The sequence below is a fragment of the Phalacrocorax aristotelis genome, chromosome 9 (genome assembly GCF_949628215.1).
Source record: "Phalacrocorax aristotelis chromosome 9, bGulAri2.1, whole genome shotgun sequence".
NCBI lineage: Eukaryota > Metazoa > Chordata > Aves > Suliformes > Phalacrocoracidae > Phalacrocorax > Phalacrocorax aristotelis.
In genome coordinates, this window is record NC_134284.1 from 25847712 (window position 1) to 25861709 (window position 13998).

A 13998-nucleotide genomic window follows, 5' to 3' on the forward strand; every position below is an offset into this window, starting at 1 on the left:
GACTCTTGTTGCACTGCAGTTCCTACGCTTCTCACAGAATGAGTGCCAGAACTGTCTGAGGCTGGATTATTAAAACCTAGTAGATGTTATGTGTTTCAATTGCATTTAGTAATAGAGCAGGTTTTCACAGTTGAAGCATATAATTGAAATGCTTTTCTCCCTCCCTTCTCTTTCTCTCTATTTTTTTTAAGGTGACAAAATTAGATCGAGATCCTGCATCAGGCACTGCGCTACAGGAGATAAGCTTCTGGTTAAATTTGGAACGGGCGCTGTATCGCATTCAGGAAAAACGTGAAAGTCCAGAAGTTCTTCTGACTCTGGATATTCTAAAACATGGCAAACGTTTTCATGCGACTGTCAGCTTCGATACAGACACAGGTAAAAAGACTATCCAATAATATTTTTCACAAATGTCCTATGGAATTTAACTGTTATGAAACTTGAACATTATGGTACAGAGGACAATGCTGTTTAGAGTAACCTTGGTCTAGTTAACGCTACAGTTTTGATTAATTAAATGAAAAGTTATATTCAAAATCTTTTCTGTTACATTTAGGCTTAAAACAGGCTCTGGAAACTGTGAATGACTATAATCCACTGATGAAAGACTTCCCACTGAATGACTTGCTGTCTGCTACTGAGCTGGACAAAATAAGGCAGGCCCTGGTTGCAATATTTACCCATTTGAGAAAAATCAGAAACACAAAATACCCAATCCAAAGGGCATTGCGTTTAGTGGAGGCTATTTCAAGAGATCTGAGCTCTCAGCTGCTTAAAGTGTTGGGAACCAGAAAACTGATGCATGTTGCCTATGAAGAATTTGAAAAGGTGCGTTTGTAGTTTTATGATACTGGTGACTCTAGTTTTGCACTGAATAGTGACTTTCAGGAAGATTTCATTTGGGAGCTAACATTCCTATTTTAAAACTTTTCAGGTAATGGTTGCATGCTTTGAAGTATTCCAAACCTGGGATGATGAATACGAGAAGCTGCAAGTTTTGCTGAGAGATATTGTGAAAAGAAAAAGGGAAGAGAACCTGAAGATGGTGTGGCGTATCAATCCTGCTCATAGGAAACTCCAAGGTCGTCTTGATCAAATGAGGAAATTCAGACGTCAGCATGAGCAGCTGAGGGCAGTTATTGTGAGAGTCTTGCGTCCTCAGGTAATATTCTTGGTCGTTATCAGACAGAAAATCTGTGCAGCTTCTTCAAGTGTGTTCACTGTTGCTTTTAAAAGTTACCAACGCAAAACTAATGTAGCATTCGGTTTTGCTGTCAGTTTCCAAAAACAGTCTAGTTTTGAACCCTTGCTAATAGGCTGAGCTTTAATTCTGATGTATATCACATGCTACATGAACATGCTCATGTTAATAAGCACACCAAGTCCAGACAGAACATACAGGAGATTAATAAGCGTGTAAACACTTGAGCTTAGCTAAAACACAGTGGAAAATGAGATTATGCTGCGCAGTAGTGGAAGTTTGTGAAGTAACTGCTGCCCCATTCCTAGTGGAACTTAAATCTAAAACATGACTGAAAGTTTGTTAAGGATTTGGTACTCATTTGTAGTTTTTTTGCAATGCTTGTTAGAACAGGCTGTGTTTAGCTATTTGTAGGTAAATTTTGAAGCATCCAGCTCACTAAACTGTGATTCTAATACAGGTAACTGCTGTAGCCCAGCAAAATCAAGGGGAGGTACCTGAACCACAGGATATGAAAGTAGCAGAAGTCCTTTTTGATGCTGCAGATGCTAATGCGATTGAAGAAGTCAATCTTGCTTATGAGAATGTTAAGGAAGTAGATGGGTTAGATGTTTCCAAAGAAGGTACAGAAGCCTGGGAGGCAGCAATGAAACGATATGATGAAAGAATTGATAGAGTTGAAACAAGAATAACTGCCCGTTTGAGAGACCAGCTTGGTACAGCAAAGAATGCCAATGAAATGTTCAGAATCTTCTCTCGGTTTAATGCCTTGTTTGTCAGGCCTCACATTCGTGGTGCTATTCGTGAGTATCAAACACAACTGATCCAGCGTGTAAAAGATGATATTGAGTCTCTTCATGACAAATTTAAAGTACAATACCCACAGAGCCAAGCTTGTAAAATGAGTCATGTTCGTGACTTGCCTCCTGTGTCTGGGTCTATAATTTGGGCAAAACAGATTGATAGACAGCTCACCGCTTACATGAAGCGCGTTGAGGATGTCCTTGGCAAAGGCTGGGAGAACCATGTAGAAGGTCAGAAGCTAAAGCAGGATGGAGATAGCTTTCGCATGAAGCTCAACACTCAGGAGATCTTTGATGACTGGGCAAGAAAAGTTCAGCAACGCAATCTTGGTGTGTCTGGTCGTATTTTCACCATTGAAAGCACTCGTGTTAGAGGTCGAACTGGAAATGTCCTGAAACTGAAAGTCAACTTCCTTCCAGAAATAATTACACTTTCAAAAGAAGTCCGAAACCTGAAGTGGCTTGGTTTCCGTGTTCCACTAGCAATTGTCAACAAAGCTCACCAAGCAAACCAGCTCTATCCATTTGCTATTTCCCTCATTGAAAGTGTCCGTACATATGAACGAACATGTGAGAAAGTAGAAGAGCGTAACACTATCTCACTTCTGGTTGCTGGCTTGAAGAAAGAGGTGCAGGCTTTGATTGCAGAAGGAATTGCACTTGTGTGGGAATCATACAAACTTGATCCATATGTACAGCGCTTAGCTGAGACTGTCTTCAGTTTCCAGGAGAAGGTTTGTTTTCTCTTTCAAAATCTACAAAATTTTTGTATTTATACTTCAGTACTGTGTGGCTAACCAAAAGTGGAATTGGATAGCTCATGACCTGTTCTGTAGCTCTTTTAGCTGATTGAGTTAGCACAAATTGGCCAGCTGAATGGATCTTTTAGTACTACTAAAACTGATAGACCTCCTGCATGCAAAAAAGCAGAGATGGCTAACGATTACTGCATAATAATCGTTGCCTCTATCTAACCTGTCAATCTAAATATTGAATTTTTCCTAAACCATTGTAGGTGGATGATCTTCTCATTATTGAAGAGAAAATAGACCTGGAAGTGAGATCGTTGGAAACATGCATGTATGATCACAAGACTTTCTCTGAAATCTTGAACAGGGTTCAGAAAGCTGTGGATGACTTAAATCTTCATTCGTATTCAAATTTGCCAATCTGGGTCAATAAGTTGGATATGGAGGTAGGTCTGAAATCATGGAGTAGTATATATTTAGAGGGAACATTTTTAATCAGGTATAAAATGTGTTTTTTATTATACTCTTCATAGTCACCCAGGGAAAATTCTGTCTCCCCATTCTCTGAAAATTTCTGTGCGTTTTTGGTATGCAGAAGATGCAAGACCTGTTTGTTTTTAGCTGTTGACTTATGGAATCAATTAATTCAAGGGGAGTTTTGCCCTTTGAAGAACAAAGATTGATATAGCTTGACTGCCTAGAAGGTGCTGGGGAGCAACGCAGGTAAAGGGAGGTGAAAATTTGCTATGCCGGTAGCAAAGACTCGCTGCCTTCATATTGTTTGGGTCTCCCTTTTAAGTTTCAGGCTATTGGACACCAGGCCAACTTCAAAGCAGTTCAAATTGTTTAATTCCATTAAAGTCCATGAGGACAGGAGAAGCTTTGAATTGATACTCAGTGAAAATTTACCAAAACTCTTGAACTTTTTAAATTACTTAGTAAAGGAGTACTTTCTCTGAGGCACCATAGTATGCCTGGTGTCAGACAATATCAGTAGTGGGGATCTTTATGCAGTGAATATGCAGCTTTTTCCTCCAACATGGCTTATTTTCTTTAGATCGAAAGAATCCTGGGTGTTCGTCTGCAAGCTGGACTGAGGGCCTGGACCCAAGTTCTTCTTGGACAAGCAGATGACAAAGCAGAAGTTGACATGGATACAGACGCTCCTCAAGTGAGCCATAAGCCTGGTGGCGAGCCCAAGATCAAAGTAAGTTTTGTTTTAGGTTTTTTTGTTGTTTTTTTTTTTTCCCTTATTGTTAATTACTTAATGCAAGAATTATATCTGAGGCTTACATGGGAGATAAATATTTCTTCTGCATCTGGTTTTGGAGGAATACTTGCCTGCTTCCATTTAAATGCAAGTTGATTTTTCAAGTGTGTGCTACTTCTTGAAGTCCAGAATTCTTGTCTACATGTAGTAGTATCTGCCAGTAAAACTGAGTGTGTTTACTGTTTCTGCAGAACATTGTACATGAACTAAGAATAACCAACCAGGTGATATACTTGAATCCGCCAATTGAAGAGTGCAGATACAAACTTTATCAAGAAATGTTTTCTTGGAAGATGGTAATCCTTTCGCTACCAAGAATTCAAAGTCAGAGATATCAGGTAAGTGTAAAGAAGCTCTGTTGAAGCCTGAGCAATTATTTTCGCATTGCAATTAATTGTGCTCGATATCTTAGTGTGTTGCTCTGGGACTGAATCTTGAGTGCCCTAGGAATTAATGTATATCACATGTATAATTGTGGTTCTTAGGTCGGAGTGCATTATGAGCTGTCTGAGGAAGAGAAGTTCTACCGTAATGCATTGACAAGGATGCCAGATGGCCCTGCAGCTCTGGAGGAGTCCTACTCTGCTGTCATGGGAATTGTGACTGAAGTGGAGCAGTATGTCAAGGTAGGAGGCTGACATCACGTAATGCTACAGCTAAAATGAACATGGACTCTTCTCTCAGTTTTCCTGGGGGCTGGGGGGGCACGTGTCTTTTGGAATATACTGGAAAAGTTCTGAACGTTGTTTGTGAAATACCTCAATTAGGTTTGGCTGCAGTACCAGTGTCTGTGGGATATGCAAGCTGAAAACATATACAACCGTCTTGGAGAAGACCTGAATAAGTGGCAAGCCCTTTTAGTTCAGATAAGAAAGGCAAGAGGAACATTTGATAATGCAGAAACCAGAAAGGAATTTGGACCTGTTGTCATAGACTATGGCAAGGTAAGGAATTGTAATTATTGTTTGTGATAAATGTATTTAATTTCAGAATGGGTGTATAATAGAAAATAGAAAGGCTGACAAATGACTATTATGAATATGAATACTACTATTAATAATTTTTATTCAATTGTAGGTACAATCAAAGGTGAACTTGAAGTATGACTCCTGGCACAAGGAAGTGCTCAGCAAATTTGGTCAAATGCTTGGTCAGAATATGACAGAGTTTCATTCACAAATTTCTAAGGTAAGACAAGTCCAAACTCCAGTTTATCACTTTCAGATCAACTGTTCTAGATTTCTAAAACACTGATTTGTGCCCCAAACAGTCCCGTCAAGAACTGGAGCAGCATTCAGTGGACACTGCCAGTACATCAGATGCAGTGACATTCATCACATATGTGCAGTCCTTGAAACGTAAAATCAAGCAGTTTGAAAAGCAAGTTGAGGTATGTTGCCTTGCTAATGAGTCTTACTTCTGAAAATGTTAGGCTTAGCTCTTAAGGTGCGGCTTCGTAGCATTCAAGTTCACTTGAGAACAGGCTTGAACTTCATATCCTGAGAAATTCTGTGAAGTCCATAGTGAGCGCTTGTTAAAGTATGTTGAGTATTTAGCCTTGTGACTTAAGCCAGTTTTGCCTTTTTAACTTAAAATCACTGTCTCCTGTAGCTTTATCGCAATGGTCAGCGCTTGCTTGAGAAACAAAGGTTCCAGTTTCCATCCTCTTGGCTGTACATTGACAACATTGAAGGAGAATGGGGTGCCTTTAATGACATCATGCGTAGAAAGGATTCTGCCATTCAACAACAAGTAGCAAATTTGCAGATGAAGATTGTTCAAGAGGATCGTGCAGTGGAGAGCCGAACGACTGACCTGCTGACAGACTGGGAGAAAACAAAGCCAGTAACAGTAAGTAGTGATGATTAATGCTCGTTCAGTAAATGAGGTAGATTCTATGCATTCAATAACAAGTAAGCAGTTTATTTTTATGCTTTTTTGCAGTTTTTCGTTTTAGAGAAAGGTAAACTCTTTTTGAGGGTTCTGTAATAACTTGCCAATGTGTTGATTTTTGGGGGGAGCAGGTGGCAGAGCAAAATTTACCCTTAAAACGTAGGCCTCTTTTAGGACCAAAAAGCAAGACGACTTCAGTTACTAACAGAGCTTTGGCCGAAACAAGAAATATGTCAGAGGCATGCATGTAGGAGGATTCAGAAGCAAGCTGCTTTTTTTGCCCTTTTGCTTTTTTCCCTGGAGTGATATTTAATAAAGCCTAAAACCGCATGTAAAAGTGGGATGAGACTTATTCTGGATTAGTAGGTAGCCTTATTGTCAGCAAACTGGAAATGGAAAAATAATGAGACAAACCAGCATTTAGTCCTTGCTTTTAACTTGGCGTCAGCTTGATAGTAGGATTTTTAGATTAATGTATCCCATGCAAAACTTAGGGAAACCTGCGTCCAGAAGAGGCTCTGCAAGCTCTTACCATTTATGAAGGAAAATTCGGTAGGCTCAAGGATGATCGTGAGAAGTGTGCGAAGGCCAAGGAAGCTCTGGAACTGACAGATACAGGACTACTGAGCGGCAGTGAAGAGCGTGTCCAGGTACAACCTGCTCACACATCATCTTGTGAGATACAAATGTTTCGGTTCCCTCTCCTTAAGAGAGTGACTTGTAGCCTATGGTGCACTAGTGTCAAGACACAATCTCCTCACTCGTTCAGTTCTAGCCTTAAGAGATTGTTTGTGATCTTCTCCTTGACTGTCTTATTCTCATGAAGCTATTATGTGACCTGACATGCAAAAATCTCATCTGGGTCACTTGCTATTGCAGTTCTGTTGAATTGGCAAGCTGTCTGAAGGTTTTTGGCATGTTAAAAGTATTCTGTTCAACTCCCCCATGCTAATGACTTTGAAGAAATTAGGTATAACTGCTGATGTTTGATATGTTCTTTACTATAGGTAGCCCTTGAAGAGTTGCAGGATCTCAAAGGCGTCTGGTCTGAACTCTCTAAGGTCTGGGAACAGATCGATCAAATGAAAGAACAACCCTGGGTTTCAGTACAGCCTCGCAAGGTACTTCATTTCTGTACACATAAACAATGTAACTACTTCATGTATATGCAAATTAGGAATTAGTCCTCTTGAGATAGACATGCTCAGTTATCACGTTCCACATTGTATTCAGTGTTTAGGTACCATTTTCAGTATCTTGTGAGCATCTTCTCATGCTAAGGTAAAAAAAATTTACAGGCTTTTCACAACTTAAGTGTTTTTGCAATGGATTTATGCATTTCCAATAGTTTGAAATTGAGATTGGACTGCATTTACAGTGAAGAAAGTGTGCTGTTTTTAAATAGGCTGTTGGACCTCATTAGGGAAACTTCATTATATGGTTGGACGGACAGCATCAGTTTTAGTTGAATGCTCAGGAGGTAGAGAGCAATAGGAACACTAAGCCATAAACTGTTGACAATATTATACCGTAAATCTTAATAAGAGCAATAAAATTACATTCCCAGCTATAGAGTAACTACATCTTATGCAAATACCTATAACACTAAAAGGACTGTATTGTCGAAAATATCACATTAGTGAGAGGTTTCTGTAAAAATATAGACAACTTTAAGCTTGTAGAACTGTGTGCACACCACTTGCAGAGGAAGATTTCATTGCTTTTGTGTTACTGACAGCTTCGACAAAACTTAGATGGTTTGCTGAACCAACTGAAAAACTTCCCTGCCCGCTTGCGACAGTATGCCTCCTATGAGTATGTTCAGAGACTTCTGAAGGGCTACATGAAAGTAAGTTATACTCATTTCTTAAATGCATGTATCTTATAGTTCAAGTTCAAGGATGTAACTTGCTTTCTTGTTTTCTGTAGATAAACATGTTAGTTATTGAACTGAAATCCGAGGCACTTAAAGACCGTCACTGGAAACAGCTGATGAAAAGACTTCACGTTAACTGGGTTGTCTCAGAATTGACCCTGGGTCAGATCTGGGATGTCGATTTACAGAGAAATGAAGCAATCGTCAAAGATGTACTGCTTGTGGCTCAGGGAGAGATGGCTTTGGAAGAGTTCTTGAAACAGGCTAGTATCAGTTCTTGTATGTATGCACATAACAGCAAATCAAAGGCTTGCTGTCAGGTGGCTGATACTCGCGTAGTAAACCTGTCAGTCTAAGCTGTTGATAAAAGTGCTGCGACTCCATGGAATACTGTTTTGGGGAACAGCTTAAGGATATATAAGCTTCCTCTGATGAAACTTGCATTATTTGGGAAACGTAGTCCTTGATAATGGCTGCAAAGACCCCACCTTGTCTAAGTTTACCTAACTGCGTCTCAATATTTTTAACAAAACCTTGAGCATAAACCCAGAATCCGTGGGTAAAAAAAGTAAAATCCAATTACTGTAATACATTTCTACATTGTAACTATTGGAGCAGAAATGTTTGGTGTCATATCTTAAACATCTTTTGTTTCAGATAAGAGAAGTGTGGAACACTTACGAACTGGACTTGGTCAATTACCAGAACAAATGTCGTTTGATTCGTGGGTGGGATGACCTTTTCAACAAAGTAAAAGAGCACATTAACAGTGTGTCTGCTATGAAGCTATCGCCATACTACAAGGTAAGAAGGAGAACAAAGATAAAGAATCTTCATTTCCTTCTGCCTTCCCCTCTTGTTTATATATTTGTCAGCAGAGACTATATTCACTATTTGAGCTGACAATTGCATATACATACTTTGTAACGCAAACAACTTTCCGCTAATAATTATTAGCAGTCAAACTCTTTATAGTATATAAAATGAATATTAATGCAGCGCTTAAACCTCAGGTGTTTGAGGAAGATGCCCTTAGCTGGGAGGATAAGCTGAATCGTATCATGGCACTCTTTGATGTCTGGATAGACGTCCAAAGACGATGGGTGTACCTGGAGGGTATCTTTACTGGTAGTGCAGACATCAAGCACTTGCTGCCTGTGGAGACCCAGCGGTTCCAGAGGTAACTTCTTGATCACTTTCTTCGTTTATTGCCTCCCTTGGGGCACCGTGTGGACAGACCTGCAACTTCATGACTTCAGTTTAGCACTAAGTTGAAATACTAATTGTATTCTTAACCTGGTCCAGCTGGATTACAGCCCTGCTCTAGAAGTAAGTTCATCCAGCAAACAAATATGGCAAGAGGTGCATGTAGACAGCTATGACAGAAAAAGGTTTATAATAAACAGGCTGATGTACAATTTTTAGATGATTGGGATTTTTTTTCTTGCTAGTTACAGTCAGCCTCAAGGATTTTTCTGGCATGGTGGCTGCAACCAGCAGGCTGATTTCTGTTGCTGCAGCCTTTAGTCTCGCCCTTCAAATGTAATTTTCTTCCTCTGCTTTAAGTTGCTCTGTTCATCCTTATTCTACTCAATTCAGTCAGATCAAAGAATCACATTTATGCTTCTCTTCAGGAAATGAAGAAAAGTAGTCCTTCAGCAGTGGAATTGATAGATTGAACGTTGCGAAGAAGTTAGATTTTGTTGTTGTGGACTTGAGGTAGATGAAGAGCTATTTGGGGAATTCAGCCTTGTGTTCCCTAGGGCAGTTGCAACAATTAGAGAGGCAGTGATTATTTAGGGAAAATAACTTTGGTGTTCTGCAGGCCTGCAGATACTAAGTTTGCACTAATGTACTGTTATTTTACTTGCAGCATCAGCACTGAATTTTTGGCACTCATGAAAAAGGTGTCCAAATCTCCACTTGTGATGGATGTTCTTAACATTCAGGGTGTGCAGAGGTCATTAGAGAGATTGGCAGACCTGCTTGGGAAGATACAGAAGGCACTGGGAGAATACTTGGAAAGGGAGAGGTCCTCTTTCCCTCGGTAAGAATTTTATTTTAGTTGAATCTTGAAGTAAAGTAATTTGATGTTTCTTAGCAGGAATTAATCTACTGTTCTGTAAAGCCTCTGCCCATTTATAAGAAGTTATGACCATTTAAATCTGTGTTGCTAAATACAGAATTCAGTTATAGCTACTTCTCAGGAAGTGGGACTAAAACTTCCCTTGCTCATCTGTGGCTGATTGTAGTATTCAGATATTGCTTAAGGAACCATTGCAGCTGACTTCTGTAAACTTGCAGTTTCTATTTAGAACTGCTTAATTCTGGCATTTGATCAAAGGTCAGTGTCTAACCTGTCACAATCCAGTGTTTAAGTCATTGGTTCTGACTTACCTGTAGTCCTCAACTAGTTTGTCAGCACGAGAGAGTAAGAGTGAGGGAGGCACTCAGAGTGGGAGTTCTCCCTGCCTAATAGACTTAATTCAATGCCAAGCTCTACTGTGGGTATTTCAGGGATGGATAGGTAAAGAAAACAATCCACAGTATGGAGCATGTTTACACATTGTATGGTAGAGACCACATGAACCAAGACTTAACTTAGAACTATAGTGTAATTTACAGCAAATTTATGGTTTGTGCACTCTTGCAGGGTTGGGGAAATGAGTGACAATTACTCCCATATAGTGGGCATCTATGAAGCATAAATAAATCAAAAGTGATAGTTGGAGTTCTGATACAGATCTAATTTTATGTAATTATTAGGTTTTATTTTGTTGGTGATGAAGACTTGCTTGAAATCATTGGAAACAGCAAAAATGTTGCTAAGCTGCAGAAACACTTCAAGAAGATGTTTGCTGGCGTTTCTAGCATTATTCTTAATGAAGATAATTCTGTGGTTCTTGGGATATCCTCACGCGAAGGAGAGGAGGTATAGCTGCAGTGTTACTTCTAAATAAAATTCTGAAAATAAGTGAAAGTGGGCTGACTTAAACCTAATCCTTGCAGGTGCTGTTCAAAACACCTGTCTCCATCACAGAACATCCCAAGATCAATGAGTGGCTCACTCTTGTTGAAAAAGAAATGAGAGTGACCCTTGCTAAATTGCTTGCAGAGTCTGTTACTGAAGTAGAAATCTTTGGAAAAGCAACTTCAATTGATCCAGCAGTCTACATCTCTTGGATAGACAAATACCAGGTATCAATGTGGAACATTTAAGCATACTGCAGCTGGGTTACTTCAGTAACGAAAACCATCTCATGAGGATTTTTGTTACACAGGCTCAGCTCGTCGTCCTGTCAGCACAGATTGCATGGTCTGAGAATGTCGAGTCAGCCCTCAGTGGTATGGGTGGAGTTGGAGACAACAGTCCTCTCCACTCTGTGCTAGCTAATGTTGAGGTCACACTCAATGTCCTGGCAGACTCTGTGCTGATGGAGCAGCCACCTCTTCGCAGAAGGAAGCTGGAACACTTGGTAAGTAAAAACCTCCTTCTGTCTTCTGGGTTTTGCAGATGAGGATTTTTAAAAGTTTAATGAAAAAGTTTATTGGCCTAAAACTTATTTTTCCTCTAGGAAAAAGTTTCATGTAATTTAAGCAACTGCATTGAGCCCTGATCCTGTAGGTGGTGGTAGTTTTTCACTCTAGTCAGCTTAATGCATAATAGCATATTATAAACTAGCTCACTGAACTGATCTTCAAACTAGCTCTTCCAATTATGGAAGTTACTGATTTCTTCATTCAAAAGTAAAATACCTCATTAAGCTGCTTATTATTGTACTTATTATATGCTTTTGTAGATAAGGATTGGGATGGGGGAAAGTTAAAATCATCTTGGATTATTTCTGTAGATTTTTAGAGGGAAATATCTGGTCTGCTTTAGGAGTACTTGTCTTCATCATTTCTGCCACGTAAAATACCTAGTTCAATAGTGTAATGGATTAACAGACAACGCGACCAGAGTGCTTTGCTGAAAGCTAGGGAGGTCCTTAACAAGAGCAGTCACCATTGTTAGTTTTGTCTTTGTAGCAACAGATATTAAGGCAGAGACTGTTGGTAGGTCATGATTTCTAAGTGATGGCAATTCCCTATGCTCACCTGAAAAGCTGTAGGTTTCTCTGGCTTCATTTGCAATGGCTTGTATTGCTGTGGTCTAAGGAGTTACTTCATTCTCCAGATCACCGAGTTGGTGCACCAGAGAGATGTTACAAGATCACTGATCAAAAGCAAGATCGACAACTCCAAATCCTTTGAGTGGCTCAGCCAAATGCGGTTCTACTTTGACCCAAAGCAGACAGATGTGTTGCAACAGCTGTCCATTCAGATGGCAAATGCCAAATTTAACTATGGTTTTGAGTACCTTGGTGTTCAGGATAAGCTAGTACAGACTCCTCTTACTGACCGCTGTTACCTGACAATGACACAAGCCCTGGAGGCAAGACTTGGAGGATCACCATTTGGTAAGTTGGTACTGAAGTACAATAGAAACTTGAGACGAGTGTATAAACTCTTGTCCTCTCTAGTATATAGCTTTAATGTAAACATGCAGAAGACTTATAACTAAGATCTTGAAGAACAAAACAGTCTTTTGGGGGAAGTTGTAACAGTTTTAAGTTTTCACTGAACCCTCTTGTCAGGGACCATCAGAATCAGCATGCTGGCAGATTACATGAGTAAGCAGTGGTACCTCAGACAATAAACACTAAAACAAGTCTGTCCCACTTCAAAAATAGGTCCTGCTGGTACTGGTAAAACAGAATCTGTTAAGGCTCTTGGACATCAGCTTGGCCGCTTTGTGTTGGTTTTCAACTGCGATGAAACATTTGACTTCCAGGTAAGCTGTTTGATTTAAAAAAATATATAGTCTTTGGTAACAAGTAATATGAATCTCTTCAGAAGTCTGAAACATCTGGCAGTGTTTATTTTCAAGATGATTATCTATAAGTCTTAACTGAGCCAATACCTGTGGGTCGTATAGCTGTTCTGTACAAAAGATGCCTAATGCAAAAGAGGGTTGGAACATTGCTGGGAGAGGGGTTCTGGTTTTTTCAGAATGGGTAGTTCTGTAGCAGCAAATGGAGGGAAAGGAAGTAGGGGCAGGGGCTTCAGACTGGCTCTAGGAAAGTAACTTAAACTGGTAAGTTTGCATTGATATTAGTGGTTTGGTGGAGAAAAGATGAGAGTGTGAGGCTGCCAAAATAGCTGTACTATTTCCAAGTTATCCTTGCAACCTAACAGTGGAGTTTGCCTCAGCATATGAAAGATTCTTCAAAACTAAGAAAATTTACCCAGATATTTCAAAATCAATGATGTCTTCAAACTAAGAACCCGAGGAAATGCCTCTGTAACTGTGGCACAGCAACTGTGTCAAAATAAAAACCTTGGTCAGGTGTGTATATATAAAAAACAATATAGAACATGGACAAGGAATCACAATACTTCATGGGCTCTGCCAGGTTGCTGGTGTGGGTTTTGTTGGGTTTTGGTTTTTTTCTGTACAGCTGTATTTTGATCAGAACAGGGGTTTGTTTAGTTAGCATTTGGCCTGTAATAGTGGCTGTAAGAAAATACCTAGGGAATAGTAAGATAGTGAGTGATACTCCTTCCTTGCCCCCAGTCCTCTTCCTACCTCTGACAGTTGTGAGAGTCAGGAGGTCCCAAGCTGAAATGGGTTACTTTGTTCATGCTCCAGTGAGCCTTTCTCCAGGTACTAATTTCTCCTCTTTAATCCACATGCACACTTGCTTCTATAGCACTCTCAACCAGAGAGTTCCACAGCATTACTATGCATTTTGTGAAGGAGCACCTTTTTTTGTCTTTTTTAATGATTCCTTAGTTCTTGTAGTGGAAAAGACAGTGAACAGTTGATTCCTATTCATCCTAAACCAGTGGCTTTTAGACCTCCATCATATTCCCTCATGTTGCCTTTTGTGGAATCCTGCCTTAAAGGTTGTTTTCTTAAATGGAAGCCTTATCATACTCTGTCCATCCAATTTGCTCTTCTGAAATGTTTTGTAATTCTAGTATCCTCCTTGCAATAAAGGATTAGAACTGCACCTGGTGTTAACAGTATCAGCAAACAAAACATTATGCAGTGGACTCGACTGCTTTGTGAATACACTGCAGTACAGGAAGTAGCAGTAGGAAGCTATGATCATGTTCTACAATTCTGTGAAACTTTGAACATCTGAAAGTCAGTTAGAACC

General features: G+C 39.7%; 1 protein-coding gene across 2 annotated transcripts in view; it reads left to right on the plus strand.

Moving 5' to 3' along the window:
* The window catches only part of DYNC1H1 (dynein cytoplasmic 1 heavy chain 1), a 46137-nt gene that overhangs the window by 4996 nt on the left and 27143 nt on the right, over nt 1-13998 (plus strand). For both annotated transcript variants that reach the window (XM_075103937.1, XM_075103938.1), the window contains exons 5-28: nt 192-378; nt 557-828; nt 935-1162; nt 1662-2738; nt 3020-3199; nt 3811-3960; nt 4215-4361; nt 4509-4649; nt 4791-4967; nt 5101-5211; nt 5294-5413; nt 5635-5874; nt 6411-6566; nt 6924-7037; nt 7655-7765; nt 7846-8055; nt 8450-8596; nt 8806-8972; nt 9666-9839; nt 10559-10724; nt 10802-10990; nt 11074-11268; nt 11970-12252; nt 12526-12626. In XM_075103937.1, coding sequence (XP_074960038.1) covers nt 192-378; nt 557-828; nt 935-1162; nt 1662-2738; nt 3020-3199; nt 3811-3960; nt 4215-4361; nt 4509-4649; nt 4791-4967; nt 5101-5211; nt 5294-5413; nt 5635-5874; nt 6411-6566; nt 6924-7037; nt 7655-7765; nt 7846-8055; nt 8450-8596; nt 8806-8972; nt 9666-9839; nt 10559-10724; nt 10802-10990; nt 11074-11268; nt 11970-12252; nt 12526-12626 — 5043 coding nt within the window. The remainder of the gene's footprint in view (nt 1-191; nt 379-556; nt 829-934; nt 1163-1661; nt 2739-3019; nt 3200-3810; nt 3961-4214; nt 4362-4508; nt 4650-4790; nt 4968-5100; nt 5212-5293; nt 5414-5634; nt 5875-6410; nt 6567-6923; nt 7038-7654; nt 7766-7845; nt 8056-8449; nt 8597-8805; nt 8973-9665; nt 9840-10558; nt 10725-10801; nt 10991-11073; nt 11269-11969; nt 12253-12525; nt 12627-13998) is intronic.